Here is an 18,824-nt window from a genome sequence, read left to right as displayed (position 1 = left end):
TTCAATAAAACTTGATTTACGCCACAAACAATTTGCCTGTGTCTCCTCCCTCGTCTCTTGCTTCATTTATTCAGTAAAATGTAGAATTTTATATTATTCCTTCCCGGAAAATGTTGTACTATAAAAATTATGTAATACCTTTCCCTGTCCTAGACATTCGACCACCCAAAAGATGAGAATAGGCCCTATATCTTGTCCACTTTATGACACACACACACAGTTAGCCGGTAAATTGCCGGCTTTTGGCCAATAATAAAAAAAGAAATTGTAGCCTGGCCGGGAGAAAAACAATCTCCCAATTAGGCTACCAATCATACAACGTGATTTCGTGCTACAGCACCATTCCCGCACTCCTTGTGCGCTGCCTTACGTGCACCTTCTGCTGAGAGAAAGATCTAGTGAGAGAAGCCTTGGCCCACAATAATTTAGCAACACCATTTTTTGGGGAAATCTGCTCCCAAGAGCCATACTGTATGTGATCATGTCTCATGTAATTCAAGATATGAAATTATGTTCAAATACAATCTATTTTTTAGGCTTAGTTATGGTCAATTTGCAGCTTAAAAATTATTATATTTGCCCCCCCGACCACCCGCTCGGACAAATGTTGTATTTATTTTTTTTAAATCGGTCCGCGGCTGAATCCAGTTGCCTACTGCTATTGTGAAGATGGAGGCCTTTTTCATTGAAGTAAAATGAAAGCTGGAGGGGGAAAAAAAGAAAAAGTTTGCCTTTAGTGAAAATGCAAAAAGTATTTTAAAAAGGTCCAGTGCAGTCAAAATACATTGTTTCCTGTGATTTGTATGTAATAGTTAAGCTATTTTTGTCAATTTTAATGGAAAACTATTACAAGGTACTTAAATTGTTACCCAGAAATTATTTGATATTGAGATAAAACAGCTGCATTGGAAATTTTAAATGATTTTTACACATTGGACCATGTAGATAACGGCAGGTAGCCTAATGGTTAGAGCGTTGGGCCAGTAACCAAAAGCTTGCTGGATCAAATCCCCGAGCTGACAAGGTAAAAATCTGTCGTTCTGCCCCTGAAAAAAAGGCAGTTAACCCACTGTTCTAGGCTGTCACTGTAAATAACAATTTGTACTTAACTGACTTTCCTAGTTAAATAAAGGTTAAATTAAATAATAACCTATGAATGGTCTATATCATTCGATGCGCAAATCACAATTGCCTGTAGCCCAACTGATGCAACATAGTGGCTATACAATTTACATGGACAAATCCCAGGATTCAGCCTATCAACATTTACCCCATTAGACACAACATCCTGATTATATTTATAATAAATAAATTAACAAACAAAAAAATATGTTTCTATAATGAAAGTATGCCATCGCCCTTTTAAGACACCATGTCCCCACTAAGCTCTGTGTTGCGCAGCTGCGCCTAAACCATGCTTGAAAGTCTGGTTGTAAATGCATTTGTAAAACGATGCAACGCGCACAATTGAAGTAGAGTAATAAACGTGGTAGCAATGGACAAATTGGGACCCCCACCGTTAAAGGCCAAAACTGTTTGCAAAATACATTTGTGGTGGGCCTCCCGAGCAACGCAGCAGTCTAAGGCACTGCATCGCATTGCTGAGGCGCAACTACAGCCAGGGGTTTATTCCCTATACAGAGGGAGGTGCACAATTGGCCAATTCGCCAATTGGCCATCCAGGTTAGGGGAGGCTTTCGTTGGCTCATCGCACTCTAGCGACTCCGCCTGCAGGCTGGGTTCAGTCAAACAGTGTTTCCTCCGTAAAAATTGGTACGGCTGGCTCCCGGGTTAAGCGAGCAGTGTGTTAAGAAGCAGCGTGGATTGGCAGATCATATTTCGAAGGACGCATGTCTCGACCTTCACCTCTCCCGAGTTGCAGCGATGAGACAAGATCGTAACTAGAAATTGGATATCCCGAAATTGGGGAGAAACATGGGGGAAAATTACAAAGAAAAAAATTAATAACAATAAAAAAAACAAATATATAAACAAACATGGGTTTTCCAGCAATTGTGTTCAGAATTTTTGTTGTGTTGACTGCTTATCAGAATACATGTTTCCCTCCCTATGGCTCTCACCTTGAAAGCGCCTCGAGAATAAAATTTATCTCGCATAGAACACCCGACTAGGTAAATATGTAAACTATTCTTCTATAGGGTTGTCCGATTTTGTTTTAACATTACAGGGTAAAAATAGTTGCATCCTGGGTGAAAGTAAAATCATTGCTTTGATCATTATTATTGTACATCACTTATTATAAACTGGGTGGATCGAGCCCCGAATGCTGATTGGCTGAAAGCTGTGGTATATCAAACCATATACCATCGGTATGACAAAACATTTATTTTGACTGCTCCAATTACATTGGTAACCAGTTTATAATAGCATTAAGGCACCTCTGGGGTTCGTGATATATGGCCAATAGGACTGTGTCCAGGCACTCTGTGTTGCATCGCGCTTAAGAACATCCCTAAGCTTTTGTAGGGTATTAATTGGCATGTTTTGTTTCATTCTGTTGAGACATTTTCATTGGCTAAATTAAGCTATGCTTTAGCTACTGCAGGCCTATGATATGAAGGCACCAGAGTTACTCAGTTGAACTTATAATCTAACAACATAATGATCATTTTTATTTAAAAAAATATTCAGATAAAAAAAATGAAGTAATTAGCCTCCTTCTGTACGTCTTCATCTCTATAGCAGACACAGTAGCCTAGCTGACAAGGATAAAGAAATTAACGTTGGTGATGTAGCATGCCGCCAGCATATCTCTATCTCTCTGGAACAAGGCCTAAGCTTTTCTTCCTTTCTATATTTTAAATATTAATATCATACAGTGTACCGCTAAGCCTATAGGCCGCACGCCCTGATGCATTCAGTGCTCAAATCTCAGACAGCTGAACCGTGAGGTGGACAATCATTATTTTAGAAAAGTAAAAAAAAACAATAAGGGCTATAGCGTTTTGCATTTCATACACATCGAAACATAGCAAAGCCTAGTGTTTTTGTCATTTGTTATAGGCTGTTAAGGACACATAAATATGGATAATTTGGCCAAGTAAGAGTTTTCATTCTCTCAGATCTGAACGCATATGGACGTCCGGTAAATTCCTCAAATGTACAGAAAAACTGTACAGAAAACCACACACGTAAATTGTTCTGATAGAAAACCACACACACACACCTTGAAGAAGAATCCCAGGCCAGCCTTCTGTTCTCCGTCTTCCCCATCCATGGTGCTGTTTTGACCACAGTCTCCCTCCATCTCCTCTGGGTCCTTCAGGTCTGACAGGTCCACCTCTATCAGGGGGGCTTTGCTCCATGACACCTCCTCCAAGGGGACGTTCTCCTTCCCAGAGCTGTCCGAGGAATTCAGCTCCCCCTCCCTCAAGGTACTGGACAGGCACTCAAAGGACACTTCTGGGGTGACATTTACCGGGTCGATACGGGCAATTGTGCGCAGGTTAGCCTCATCGTTGAGCCTAAAGGTGGCGCTCCGTCCAGGCTTGTCCTGCACACCAATTGTCTCTCCACCAACAGAGGGGGTTCTGGTGTCAGGGGGGTCTGCCCTGGGGGACCTGCCCCCGGGGAACTGCCTCAAGTGGGGCAGGGTCTCCAGGCTGTGGGTGGGCGTGATTGCCCTGCTGGAGGTAAGGCCCTGCCGCCCGTGCTCCTTGACCAGCTTCAGCTCAGACGGCTTCGACCTTGGGCCTCTGGCCGAGGTCAGTTTGGGGGGTTTCCTGGTTGGTGCGGTACCGGTGGTTGGTGCGCCGCTGCCCATCTCCACAAAGTGGGCGGCAGATTGGGCTTTTGGTTCAGAGCCGCTGGTCTTGTCGTTGGGAGGAGGGGGGCCGGGAGGGGACTGTACATTCTGTTTCATCAGCAGGTCCTGCTGGAGGGACAGCTGCATCATCTGCTGCTGGATGCTGCCGATGGCATCATTCAGCATCTCAATGGAGCGGTTACATTCGTTCAGGTCCAGTTCTTCGTCCAGCAGCAGACCGGTGCTACCGCTGCACTTCCTTTCCACCATCTCTAAGGCATCTGGGACTGGCGAGGTGGCAGACCCTGTCTCTTTGGCCACTCTCAGTGCGTCCAGGCACGAGTCATCTTTCGAGCTCCCCCCTTTGTCCCCTTTGAGATCCTCTTTGGAGTTGTAGTCTGGTTTGAGCGGGTGGGGCAGGGTGTCGCTCTTGCCCTTCTTCACGATGTGCAGAAAGGCAGCCTTGCCCAGCTTCTGTCTATGTCTGGCTGACAGCACCTCCATCTTCTTCTTCTGGTGCTCGATGGCCTTCCTCTTCTCCTCCAGCTGCATGTGGAGCTGGACCAGCTCAGAAGCCAACAAGTTGGTGCCACCGTCCCCCCGCCCCCCCAGGGGCGAGGAGGGGCTCTGGTCCCTCTTCAGCCTCCAGGAGGTGGGCAGAGACAGGGGCCCGCTGCACTCGGAGCCGTCTGGGGTGGTCCTTTGGGAGCTGGATGCGCTGGGTCGCAAGTCATGGTTGCTGCCAAAGCGCTGCTGGGCCTTGCGTTCAGCGAAGCTGGTCATGCGTATGCTGCCGCTGGCCAGGCTGCTGGCCTGGGAGTGGGTGCTGAGACAGGGGCTGGAGCGTCCACTACCACCATCATCCCCTTTATCCTTGTCCTCTTTCTCCTTCAGGTCCTCCTGCAGCTTGGCTGACTCTTCCTCCTCATCGAAGGCCTTCCTAGGCCTGGTTGGGTCCTTGGTGGTGAGAGCTTCATCCAGGTCCTCCTCATCAGCCTCGTCCAGGTCTGGCTCTAGGTCCTGACCAGGATTCTGGTTGTCACTGTCAGAGTGGAGGTAGAAGCCCCCAGGTGGCTCTCTGGAGGAGGGGTCCACACTCCTGGTGACCAGGTTTTTACAGGCTCCTTGTCCCTGGGGTGGCCCAGCCAATGAAGCTTCAGCAGACACGGCAAACTCCCCACTAGAAGTGGGAGTAGAGGTCCGATTTAGGCTGGTGGGAATTTTTCTCCTGGCCGACGCCACGAGTCCAGGTACCCCCTCTACTCTCCGGATGGACCCCGCTCCCCACGATCGCCCCACCTCTCCACTCTCCTCCTCCTTATTCAGGCATACAGACTTCTCTTTTGCCGATTTCAACACAGCAGGCATCAGTGGTTCTAAGTAAAAGCTATCCTTGGGCCTGGCCCCAGCAGTTGGCTGCGTCGCCTCGCAGGGGAGAGCTGTTGATGCTTCAGTCCTCATCACCGACACAAGCTGCTCCTCCTCCTCCTCCTCCATGTTGACGTTTCCCAGCAGGCCGTGGCCGTTGACTCGGCGGGGTGCAGGGCTGACTGGGGCGCGGCCTACCTGGGCGGGTCCGATCAGGGTGTGGCCCTGGGGGGTGAGACCCTGGTGTTTGGGGGTGAGGTTGGCGACGTTAGAGGCCAGGCTGTCTTTACTGATGGAACGGGCCAGACTCACACTGTCCCCAGAGGCTATATCAGCGTCGCTGTCAGTGGCTGAGATACCAAACGTGTACGGGTTGAGCGTTGACATTGGCCTGGAGGGGGAAGAAAGAAAGAGTGAGACACCATACATCATGAAATGTGATCAGCACAACATTCGAAACAAAGTTTGTAAAGGATAAGAAATCAGGTTCTCCGGAGTTAAACAAAATAATCAAAATCGGAGATCCCCCGATTCTGATAAACATATGTATTATTAATTAAGAAAGGTGTTATTGTCACACTATACCTCTGTCTCTTGTCAGGCCAGGCCTGCACTGAACCTCGCGGCTGTCTGTTCTCCAAGGAGTTGGAGCGGTTTCTAATTCCTAGACACACACAGACAAAACATTGACCATACAGCTACCTTATAATACACAATAGAAAAGCCATCTGATATTGAAATGTGCGCTGTAGTATTATTCCACTACAACACAAAGCTACACAACTAGAGAAAACCATCAGTATAACCAAAGTATAAATGTAATTTCTAAAATGTGCCTATGGATGGTTTTGGATTGTCTTCTATGGTAAATGGTAGCTGTGGTGGTGTGTCGTGTGGTGCCCTCACCCGATCCATCCTCTCCCTGTTGCTGCTTCTGTTGTCTCTGCCTCAGAGGGAGGAGTGGGTGGGAGGTGCTGAAGGCTGCAGCAGGACCTCCTTTAGTACTGTGAATCACACGCACACAAACCATTTCGATTACCTACCTAGTCAGTCTTTGGATGTTGTCTGCTGCTGTACTGCTAAAATTATATTTCTGCAGGATTACAGTGCATTCGGAAAGTATTTAGACCTATTGACATTTTCCACATTTTGTTTTGTTACAGACTTGTTCTAAAATTGATTTTAAAAAATCCCTCATCAATTTACATACAATACCCCATAATGATAAATCGAAGTATTCAGACCCTTTGCTATGAGACTCAAAATTGAGCTCAGGTGCATCCTGTTTCCATTGATCATCCTTGAGATGTTTCTACAACGTAATTGGAGTCCACCTGTGGTAAATTCAATTGATTTGACATGATTCAGAGCTGGCCGCCTGGCCAAACTGAGCAATCGGGGGAGAAGGGCCTTGTCAGGGAGGTGACCAAGAACCCGATGGTCACTGACAGAGCTCCAGAGTTCTTCTGTGGAGATGGGAGAATCTTCCAGAAGGACAACCATCTCCTCAGCACTCCACCAATCAGGCGCTTATGGTAGAGTGGCCAGACGGAAGCCAAAGAATGGAGCAAAGTACAGAGAGATCCTTAATGAAAACCTTCTCCAGAGCGCTCGGGGCCTCAGACAGAGGTGAAGGTTCACCTTCCAACAGGACAACGATCCGAAGCACACAGCCAAGACAACGCAGGCGTGGCTTTGGGACAAGTCTCTGAATGTCCTTGAGTGACCCAGCCAGAGCCCGGCCTTGAACCCGATCTAATATCTCTGGAGAGACCTGAAAATATCTGTGCATGCAGTGACGCTCCCCATCCAACCTGACAGAGCTTGAGAGGATCTGCAGAGAGGGATTAACTCCCCAAATACAGGTGTGCTTGTTGCATCACCCAAGAATACTCAAGGCTGTAATAGCTGACAAAGGTGCTTCAACAAAGTACTGAGTAAAGGGTCTGAATACTTATATAAAATGTGATTTCAGTTTATTTGTAATTATTTGCAAACATTTCTAAACCTGTCTTTTGCTTTGTTATTATGGGGTATTGTGTGTAGATTGATTAAATTATTTTTCCCCTCAATTTAGAATAAGGCTGTAATGTAACAATGTGGAAAAGGTCAAGGGGTCTGAATACTTTCCAAAGGCACTGTATATCCTTCCCTAGACTATGTGAATTCATTGAGGTCTTAAGTACACGGACAGTTTAAGGGATTAGCCCCTCTTACACCTTCGGTAAAGCAGATTGACCCACATTCCCTTGAACATTATCGGTTTAGCTGTCTCTTATTGCTCACATTTTTAAAGGTCCAATGCAACGGTTTTATCTCAATATAAAATCATTTCTGGGTAACAATTAAGTACCTTACTGTGATTGTTTTCAATTAAAATGGTCAAAAGATGTCTTAAAGGACAATTTCTTAGGCAAAAATGTTGCTAGGACTGTCTGGGGGTGGTCTGAGTGGGAAGGGGAAAACTTAAAATGAGCTGTTATTAGCAAAGAGTTTTAGAACTCTCTTATTGGTCTATTAACTAATTTACTGCATGGTGATGTCACCATGGATAGCCAAAACTCCATCCCGCCAAAACAGGCTGAAATTTCAGGCTCCCCTTTCAAACAGCTCTTCTTACACTAAAAGTAAACAGACATCAGGAAGAGACACCCCATAACCACTCACTCTCCACACAGATAATCAACCCATCAGTCAGTTGACTCTATAGTCTTTGTTTATCTGACCTACTGTCCCTTTAATCCTAATCTTTTACCCTCCCACAGTTCAACCAGCAAACACGATACACAATGTTCACACGCAATATGTTTTCTTCAAGGCTGGAATGATGGTGGAACATAAATGAACTAATATCGATAAACACAGTGGAGAAAGTGAGGGCAAAAATTAGAAGGGCCAGCAAATGCATGTGCAAGGTGAGAGGAAACAATGTAATATTTTCCAAGATAGCTATATGGGAAACACAGGTTGATGAAATATGAAATGAGAAGGGTGGAGAGAGAGGAAGGAGAGACTTACAGAGGGTCAGAGTCTTCAGCAGGGTGCAGGAAGTACCTGTTGGAGACATCAGGGCTGCTCTGGGCAGAGACAGACAGAGAGGCCTCGGTGATGCCAGGGGTCACCTGGAAGCTACGCTTGGTGGCGTTGGAGATGGGCACTGAGGGGCGGGCACTCTTCGGCTGAGCCATGGCTCGGGCTGTTGTGAGAGGAGGGGAGAGGCATCAATCAAAACAGAGGTGGGTGGGTAAGGAGTGGAGAATATTATAAATTGTCTCATTGAAACTGCAGCTGCATATTTTCATTCCCAGTCATGTTCTGTCTAAATGTATTCTGTTAAGATCAGCAAAATCTGCAAGTCAACGTACATAACAGACTATTGAAAATTCCAAGGGGATTACCTACAAATGTGCAATGAAAAGCTATGGGAATTACAGTTTTTTTAAAGACCATTGACACTTCAGTTTAACCAAATCATTTTCAATAAGTAAGAAACCATTAATACTGTTCTTCCTTGTCTTACAAGTTCAACAGCTTTAGTTGATCCACCCATTTGGCACTACCCTCCCTGCGCATACAAATACAACATACTGCACAGTACACCACCATATCTCAACTAGGCTTTGGCGGTACACCGTATAATGGGGTATTTTGAAATACCGATGGTATGATTCTCAATATCATAGAGATAGATAGATAAGATGGATATAGGATTTGGGGCCCCCTGAAGCTCAAGGGGTGCGTGCTACACCACTGATTAAAAATATAGGTTCACCACTTAAGATGTGCCAAATAAATGATCTCAAGCTCAGTGCTCCAGCTATGCGTTTGGTTTGCCAACTTGCTAGCTAGGTAGCTCCCTTGCACGATCAAGCTTATTGGTTACAGCAGACACACCCAACCAATCCCCAACTGAACCAGATGCAGAGCAGATGATGCTCACCATCTTTGAACTCCTCAGTCCTGGGTTGGACAAACTCTGGCTTGACCGTCTCAAACCACCAGAAGAACTCCGCAATGAACACCATCACATTGTGCTGCAGGGAGAGAATAGGGAACATGTTAGACAACAGACATATAGCCTAATGCCCTGGCAGCTAGCTATCCGTGGCTAGCTTAGCCTCGCACAATGACATTGCCTTTCTCCCATGAGAGATTAGGTACTGTCGCCCTAACAACCAATATTTTGTGGGCTAGCAGAGTACTGTTGTGAGTATGGTATCATATCCCAGAAGTAGTTTGGTACATGCAACAGCTCATAAACGCTAATATATGGAATATTTACCTTGAGCACCAGTGGAGAGTAGAGCATATCTTCTATTGTTAGGTAAAAGCTCTTGTTGAGATACTCGTTGGCAAACTCCTTGAGCAGCTGGATGTTATACAGACTGTCAGCTATGGAGGTCACCTCCTTCAGGCATATATCTGATAGGAGACACACAGGTCAAAAGGGTCAGGATGGAGCTGAAAGACCTGCTGCTTAGATATCACATAGGAGCACAGGATTACACAACTCAACGTACTACAGTAAGAGAACACTAGTTTGCCGTGGTCTATTTCAATTAGAAATCAAATGAAAGACATTCGTGATTGCTTAGTTCAATCAAGGCCTTCTAACTAGGCCTAACTAGGGAATCAAATTGCATAGGCTTCCTCGTCCCATCAAAGTCATTCAACATATCTAATGATTAGCCGAAGTTTGTTGAGTGGGAAGGCGTCCATGTCCTACCGTCAAGCTTCATGAGGTTGGGGCAGTAGTAGTGGACCACGGTGAGGAGCGCGGCTCCATCACACACATCCCTCATCAGGTCCTCCAGTAGGGGGAAGAAGGGCAACTGGCGCCCTGACGTGTGCTCCCTGCGGTACCGTACCTGACCACCAGGGGGAGGGAGAGAGTCAGCCCAACTCTATGGCTTGAGCCCCTCTGAGTTATTATAGTCCTACCATACAGCCTAGGGCTTATTCAGTGGACGGCAATGTTAATAAGGTTGCAGATAGAAATATAATGACAAGAGTAGATAGGAATGTAATGACAAAGGCAGACACGGTTCACTATTGAATAAAACAGAATCATGTCCGGTCTAGACAATGCATTTCTATCGGAATTCATTCAGTGGCACTCCCTTAATAAGCCCCAATCTGTCTGTGTGAGGGTGGAGATGGGTGGAGTGGTCCTTCATAGAGTGTGACATTGTGCCATGGTTGGTCTGCCACCAACCCTCACAAACCTCTCTGTGAATGCGGTGTTACGGTCCCCATAGTCAAACCAGGCCACTAGCATACAGAAGAGGGTCACATGGGAATCACTGGCCCACTTCTGCTGGCTAACTGTGTGGTGTAAAAAATAAAAAAATTAACTGAACTAGCCTATTGTATTCATCAATGCTCTAGTTTACTGGCCAGGACTAGCTGAACCACATTAACTTAATGATTAATCAAACTAAACTCCAACCATCAACCAAATACAAGGCCTACAGAATGATTTTGTGATAAGAGATACTAAATGGATCTCAATCCATAGGCCTCCCAGTCTAATCACAACTTGGCCACAGTAGTAGCAAATAAAATAACTCATCCTGCAATCTGAATATACAAATCTTCAATTATTCAAGTGTAACTACCATAAAAACAACACACTAATATTTAATTGGGAAGTAGCTAATTCTACATGGTTAGGCCTAACTAGAGTGACATGTCAGAAAAAGATCAACTAGAAGGTTCCAGATCTCTAGGGAGGCAGGGACATCTACAGTAAGGAGGACTGCTGCAGGTGTACTACCACTGTGGAGAGCTCCAGCTCCTCTGGCTCCAGCATGCAGTGGGCCAGGGCGTGCATGAAATCAGACTGAGTCGCACAGACAGCAGAGTGTACGAAGGAGACCGCGGGCAGAGCAGAGAGACACCGTGAGAGGCCAGGGAGAGACCACATGGGTACAGCAGACAGAGAGAGCATAGGAGGGGTGGGCATGGTAAAGGTTGTGGGCACAGGTGGAAATGGCATCAATATCTCAGCGCATGAGCAAAGGAAAGCAAGGACTGAGCGATGGATACATGGCTCTCGCTCACTCAAGACACTTAAACATTTTCTGTTTTTCCTTTACTCACACACACACACACACACACACACACACATCTTTCTCTCGTCCACACGCCATTATGACTCCACAGTTTGCAGCAGCTTGAAATGAAAGGCAAAAAAACATTGTTCACCCAAAATATACATTGTCACCAAATATCCAAAACCACCAGACTCGACAAGTGTGTGACATTCTCAACTAAAAAAAATGGAATAACCAAAAACACCAGCCTTCTCCCACTGGCTGGCTGACTCACTGGCTACAAGCAGCACAGAAAGGGCTTGGATGAGCCATGGTGGTGTGGTGCGTGTGCACATAGACACAGAACTATGCGTGCAAAAGGGAGGAGAGGGGGGACTATTAGCAGCCAACTTACAGGTACTAGTTTCCAATACCATTTGGAGGGAGACTATCCAAGTAGCAGGAGAGAGGGGAGGGGGAGGAGGGAGGAGACAGACAGGAAGAATAGGAGCAGAAAGGTCAAAGGTCAGACAGGATTGGATCTGCTTCCAGGTTAAGGGTTAAGAGAACAGAGGTCAATCAGGGTTCAACCCCAAATGGCAGTAGACAAAGAGCTATGTTGACTTGAACCAGGTCTTTCTTGAAAAATAGATATGGTCGATGAGACTAACCTGCAAAAATACAACTAAATTGGTTTTACAACAGCAATTATTCTTGGAATGTGTCCTGGATGTATAGACTGCAGTATAGAGACTGATGATGCATCAAGAGCAGCAAGCTCCATGGGAGCCATTTTGGCTCCAGCGCTTCAGTTTCCTTGTCTATCTATGGCAGTGCCATGAGAGCGCTGTGCTGCTCCAGCCTTACCTTCTGGTGATTGGGAGACTCCAGCGGGTGATGCTTGACTTTAAGCTCTCTCTCTGTGATCTCCCTCATCTTCAGGTTCACCTGCAACAAAAGCAACATTCACTCTTAGTTCTTAAAGTGCTATTTTCTGAATGTCTCTTGCTGATAGACAACTAAAATAAGAACCTGTACGTTAAAACACACAGACAGACACCTCCACTCCTGTAATATTGTGTGTGTGGTAAATACATGTTTGTGTATTCCCCACCATACCTTGTTGATCCAGAATACCATGGCGTCCTCCAGGTCAAAGGGCAGCTCCTTGGAGGCGCTGAAGGTGGAGAAGCGTTTAACGCAGGCCACCACCTTCTCTATGCTGATCATCTCCACCGTGTAGGCCATCATCAGGGCATCAACCATCGGCATGTGGGCACTCTGGAGGAGGGAAACGATGGCACAGATTAGATCAGAAAACACACACACTGTGTAAAGGTAGGTCATCGTAGGGGCATGTGGGAACTCTGGTAGATGGAGTGGGAGCGAGGGATACATAGGTGTAGGTCGGTTCCGAAAACACCATGTTATTGATCAATCATGGGATAGGTCAGTTCAGAAAACAGTAGGGTATTGATCAATCATGGGTATGTTGGCATTGTGTGGGGGCAGGACGAGCCAGAACAACAATCACGTCACTCCAAAGTCGGGGCATCGACTTTGGGCACAGGGCACTCTGTGTGGAACCACATAATAACCAAAAACGTGTTAAATAAAAATATATTTTATAATTTCAGATTCTTCAAAGTAGCCACCATTTGCCTTGATGACAGCTTTACACACGTTTTACATTCAATCAACCAGCTTCACCTGGATTGCTTTTCCAATAGTCTTGAAGGAATTCCCACATATGCTGAGCACTTGTTTTTCCTTCACTCTGCGGTCCAACTCATCCCAAACCATCTCAATTGGATTGAGGTCAGGTGATTGTGGAGGCCAGATCATCTGATGCAGGACTCCATCACTCTCCTTCTTGGTCAAATAGCCCTTACACAGCCCGGAGGTGTGTTGGGTCATTGTCCTGTTGGAAAAACAAATGATTGTCCCACTAACACTATCAAATCTTGTTTTGGCTATCACTGCAGAAAGCTGTGGTAGTCATGTTGGTTAAGTGTGTCTTGAATTCTAAATGAATAACTGACAGTGACACCAGCAAAACACCCCCCACACCATCACACCTCCTACATGCTTCACGGTGGGAAACGCACATGCAGAGTAGGTGAAAGGATGATCTCTGCGTCTCAAAGACACGACGGTGAGAACCAAAAATCTCAAATTTGGACACATTTCACCGGTCTAATGTCCATTGCACTTCTTATTGGTGTCCTTTAGTAGTGAGTGTAATTTAGTAGTAGGTCTTCACTATTATTCTACAATGTAAAAAAAAAAAAAAAAAAAAAAAAAAAAAAAAAAAAAAAAAAAAAACTTGAATGAGTAAGTGTCCAAACTTTTGACTGGTAATGTAAGCATTCAGACCCTTTGCTCAGTACTTTGTTGAAGCACCTATGGCAGAGATTACAGCCTCGAGTCTTCTTGGGTATGATGCTACAAGCTTGGCACACCTGTATTTGGGGAGTTTCTCCCATTCCTCTCAAGCTCTCAAGTTGGATGGGGAGCGTCGCTGCACAGCTATTTTCAAGTCTCTCCAGAGAGGTTAAGGCTCTGGCTGAGCCACTCGAGGACATTCAGAGACTTGTCCCGAAGTCATGCCTGCGTTACCTTGGCTGTGTGCTTGAGGTCATTGTCCTGTTGGTAAGGTAAACCATCGCCCCTGTCTGAGGTCCTAAGTGCTCTGGTATAGGTTATCATCAAGGATCTCTGTACTTTGCTCTGTTCATCTTTCCCTCGATCCTGACTAGTCACCATAGGGATGGTATAGGCCAGGCGATGAGCAGTACCTGGTTTCCTCCAGGCATGACGCTTGTCTTTCAGGCCAATGAGTTCAATCTTGGTTTCATCAGACCCGAGAATAATGTTTCTCATGGTCAGAGTCCTTTAGGTGCCTTTTGGCAAACTCAAAGCCGGCTGTCATGTGCCTTTTACTGGAGGAGTGGCTTCCGTCTGGCCACTCTACCATAAAGGCTTGATTGGTCGAGTGCTGCAGAGATGGTTGTCCTTCTGGAAAGTTTCCCATCTCCACAAAGGAACTCTGTCAGTGACCATCGGGTTCTTGGGCCATTCTCCCCCGATTGCTCAGTTTTGCCGGGCGGCCAGCTCTAGGAAGTCTTGGTGGTTATTCTACATTTTTTGGGTCGTTCAGTTTATTATTATTTTGTTTGTTGTGTAGTACATTTGTTTTTATTTTCTTTATTTGTTTTTCCTGTGAAACACATTGCGTTGCATTCCATGTCTGAAATGTGATTTTATTTAACAATAATGGAGCATGGTACTCGGTAATGTTTTGTATTTGCCCCAAACAATACTGTGTATTCAGAACAAAAAGTGCAGTACTACTTTAGTGCCTTGTTGCAAAAAGGAGGTATGTTTTGGAATATTTCTGTACAGGCTTCCTTCTTTTCCCTGTCAATCAGTTAAGTATTTGAGTAACTACAATGTTATTGATTCATCATCAGGACCCTGTTTCTAAACATAGAAAATATTGAGTCAAATAATAATACTAGCAAAAACAGCATAGCCTAACTGTCATGTGCTAGTGTTAGGAGACAATGAATACGCCAGACACACACAAAACCAACAATCCCCTTCCCCAGACCTGTCTGAAAGAAAGGAACCCAGGAGAGTATGGATGAACTACTACTGTTATATTGCCCCAAGCTGACTTTCAAGTCTCCCGTCTCTCTCCCCCCCTCACTAAGACAATGCACTTCCTCCAACCCGTCAGAGTAGACCCAGGAAATGGTGCACTGCTGTTTTATTAGCCCCAGCTGCTAGGCAGCAGGAGTCAAACAGGAGGCAGAGCACTGAGCAGGTATCGCTCTCTATCTAATTTGAATTGTCGCTTACACATTTGCTATCGCTAGGGATGCAGTGGTATGACATTTTTGGCCGATACAGATATCTGATATTTTCTTTGCCCGCCCCCAAAAAAGCAGCCTCAAGCATTCTTGTGCAGTTAACACACAAACCAAAAAGTTATTTGTTAGCATTTACACATGACCCCATTACTAGTAAACATAATCAAAACCTATCTTTCACTTACTTGCTGTGCGGTTTCATTGTTCTTTTGTTCAGTCTCAACCAGGATTTCATCATCCATGTCAAGCAGGGAAGTTTCAGCTCTGTCTGTCCATGGCCTCTCTTCCTCATTGCGCACTATCACTGTCCGTTTACATCTTGTCCAGCTGTGTCTAACATTTCACGTAAACACTGTTTCTTGTCTGCATTGAAGTAGCGGGCAAGGTGGCGGCACAGTAAAGAGGCTCAGAGAGAATGCCACTGACTGGCTTGTTCTCCCAGCCTCTGGTACAGTACTTTTCCAAGTTAACCCGACGGTCTGTTTGCATTTTTTCTTGAGCAGGAGTTTCAATGCCATGACAGAGGGTATCGCGTCTGCTGCAGATGCAGTTGTGCTTATTTCTCGAGTCAGTTGTTCAAATGGCGGTAGAAGTGTGTTCATGTTTCAAACATATTCTCAAATGCCATTGAAATCGCAGCAGCGATATGAGAACCAGCACATTCTTGAGCATGCAATACAGCTTTCCTCAGTACAAAATCCTTGTCGACCCACTGTACCGTCAGACTCTGCATGCTCATGGGGCTGACATCGCTGGTCCAAATGTCAGTCGTGACGCTCTCAAGTAGAGGTCAACCAATTAGAGGTATCCGATACCGATTATTGGAGGACCAAAAAAAAGCCGATACCGATTAAATCGCACAATGTTTTTCTTCTTTGTTTTCTTTGTAATAATGACAATTACAACAATACCGAATGAACACTTATTTTAACTTAGCCTTAAATAAATAATGAAACATGCTCAATTTGGTTTAAATAATGCAAAAACAAAGTGTTGGAGAAGAAAGTAAAAGTGCAATATGTGCAATGTAAAAAAGCTAACGTTTCAGTTCCTTGCTCAGAACATCGGAACATATGATAGCTGGTGGTTCCTTTTAACATGAGTCATCAATATTCCCAGGCAAGACGTTTTAGGTTGTAGTTATTACAGGAATTATAGGACTATTTCTCTCTATACCGTTTGTATTTCATTAACCTTAGACTATTGGATGTTCTTATAGGCAATTTAGTATTGCCAGTGTAACAGTATAGCTTCCGTCCCTCTCCTCGCCCCTATCTGGGCTCGAACCAGGAACACATTGACAACAGCCACCCTCGAAGCATCGTTACCCATCGCTCCAGAAAAGCCATGGCCCTTGCAGAGCAAGGGGAACAACTACGTCAAGGTCTCAGAGCGAGTGACGTCACCGATTGAAACGCTAACTAGCTAGCCATTTCACATCGGTTACACCAGCCCAATCTCGGGAATTGATAGGCTTGAAGTCATAAACAGCTCAATGCTTGATGCACAAGGGAAGAGCGGCTGGCAAACGCACACAAAAGTGCTGTTTGAATGAATACTTACGAGCCTGCTGCCTACCACCGCTCAGTCAGACTGCTCTATCAAATCATAGACTTAATTATAACGTAACACACAGAAATACGAGCCTTAGGTCATTAATATGGTCAAATCCGGAAACCATAATTTCGAAAACAAAACGTTTATTCTTTCAGTGAAATAAGGAACCGTTCGAATTTTATCTAACGGATGGCATCCATCAGTCTAAATATTGCTGTTAAATTGCACAACCTTCAATGTTATGTCATAATTATGTAAAATTCTGGCAAATTAGTTTGCAACGGGCCAGGCGGCCCAAACTGTTGCAAATTCCCTGACTCTGCGTGCAATGAACGCAAGAGAAGTGACACCATTTACCTAGTTTAATATTGTCTGCTAACAAAAATGTCTTTTAACTAAATATGCAGGTTTAAATATATATACTTCTATGTATTGATTTTAAGAATGCCATTGATGTTTATGGTTAGGTACATTCGGGCAACGATTGTGCTTTTGTTAAATCATCCCCCATTTGGCAAAGTTGGCAGTCTTTGTTAGGAAGAAATAGTCTTCACACAGTTTGCAATGAGCCAGGTGGCCCAAACTGCTGCATATACCCTGACTCTGTTGCACAGAACGCAAGAGAAGTGACACAATTTCCCTAGTTAAAAGAAATTCATGTTAGCAGGCAATATAAACTAAACATGCATGTTTAAAAATGTATACTTGTGTATTGATTTTAACGAAGGCGTTGATGTTTATGGTTAGGTACACATTGGTGCAACGGCAGTGCTTTTTTCGCGAATGCGCTTGTTAAATCACCCGTTTGGTGAAGTAGGCTGTGATTCAATGATAAATTAACAGCCACTGCATCGATTATATGCAACACAGGACAAGCTAGATAAACATGTAATATCATCAACCAACTAGTGTTTATGTTAATTAAGATTGATTGTTTTTTATTAGATACGTTTCATGCTAGCTAGAACCTTACCTTGGCTCCTTGCTACACTCGCATAACAGGTAGTCAGCCTGCCACGCAGTCTCCTCGTGGAGTGCAATGTAATCGGCCATGATCGGTGTCCAAAAATGCAGATTAGCGATTGTTATGAAAACTTGAAATCGGCCCTAATTAAATCGGCCAACCTCGACTCTCAATGGTAAATCTGTAGAAGCGAGGGTCTGTGGGGCCAAGCTAAATTTCTTCAGCCTCCTCACACACGAGAGCCCAGGGGCTGCACATGAGGAGTCGCGGAAGAACACTGGTGTTGCCATGGAAACACCTCCTTGCCAACTCAGCAACCAGGGGGGTTCTCAACCCTTACACAGACCTGCCTAGTCTATCAAAGACCAGCAGTTCTCTCTGGTCAGGAGGATTTCAGACTTTCCTAAGCATGTGTGTCTGGTTGCTCACATAGCACCTTGGTTGGATTATCAACCTAGACTTAGAGACACACACTTGACTAGTCACGCACCAGAACGAAGCTGCCTCAGCTACAACGTGTGTCTGTCTCCGTGACAATGACAGTATAGAATGTTTAAACGCTGCCAAACACCGGTGTTGGTACTCTAAGTGCTTTCAGTGAAACATATTATTGGATCTCTTATGAAATACTGGTGTAATGTATTCAATTCAACATAACATGCATGGAGGGTAGTGGTGTTCATTCCACAAAGCTAGTTGGAGTTGTTGCTATGGGTCAGTAGTCCAAATCTGTGTTTCCTGACCTGATAGACATCTACAGGCTGACTCGTGTCAAAACATTCACCTTCCTGTGCCATCTCAGGAATTAAATCGAGACCTCAGAGAAGTACAAGCCCAATAAAAAAATACCAGTCACATATTTTAAAGTCATAAAGGAGAAGCTTTGTGCTTCATGAGAACTAGGCTACATGAGCTAATGGAGACAGAATAGAGCCCTAAAATGTTCAATAAATCATTATGCAACTGCTGCACCAGACTTTCCATATTGACTAGTCAACATGGAAAATGGTCCTGTTAGGGACAAGAGTACACTACAGTAGAGTGGAAAAGGTAGTGAAGGACAGATGGAACCCCACTGGGTCATTTAGCTCATATTAGGCCTAACTCAACACTGCTCTCTCCTCTCACCATGGAGAGGCCTGTTAGCCTTTCTCCATCCAGCTGTGAGAAAATTATTATCAAACGAGATCAACTGAATCAGTGTTCACTTCACAATGACCTAAAGAATCAGAATGGGCCAAAAGCTTTGTTGTGAATGT

The 18,824-nt window shown here is 44.8% G+C and overlaps 1 protein-coding gene across 3 annotated transcripts in view; it reads right to left on the bottom strand.

The window, feature by feature from the left end:
* LOC135545045 (calmodulin-regulated spectrin-associated protein 1-B-like) overlaps positions 1 to 18,824 on the bottom strand; it is a 40,012-nt gene that overhangs the window by 6,163 nt on the left and 15,025 nt on the right. The window contains exons 4-12 of one of the 3 annotated variants that reach the window (XM_064972701.1): positions 12,289 to 12,450; positions 12,037 to 12,117; positions 9,861 to 10,002; positions 9,417 to 9,556; positions 9,075 to 9,168; positions 8,153 to 8,330; positions 6,041 to 6,138; positions 5,720 to 5,798; positions 3,188 to 5,525 (exon numbers count right to left, since the gene is read on the bottom strand). In XM_064972701.1, coding sequence (XP_064828773.1) covers positions 3,188 to 5,525; positions 5,720 to 5,798; positions 6,041 to 6,138; positions 8,153 to 8,330; positions 9,075 to 9,168; positions 9,417 to 9,556; positions 9,861 to 10,002; positions 12,037 to 12,117; positions 12,289 to 12,450 — 3,312 coding nt within the window. The other 2 variants (XM_064972706.1, XM_064972711.1) reach the window with 2 other exon arrangements.

Source organism: Oncorhynchus masou, chromosome 1 (genome assembly GCF_036934945.1).
Source record: "Oncorhynchus masou masou isolate Uvic2021 chromosome 1, UVic_Omas_1.1, whole genome shotgun sequence".
NCBI classification, from domain to species: Eukaryota; Metazoa; Chordata; class Actinopteri; order Salmoniformes; family Salmonidae; genus Oncorhynchus; species Oncorhynchus masou.
Note: the sequence above shows the minus strand (reverse complement) of the source record. Positions and strands in the feature narration are given on the sequence as shown.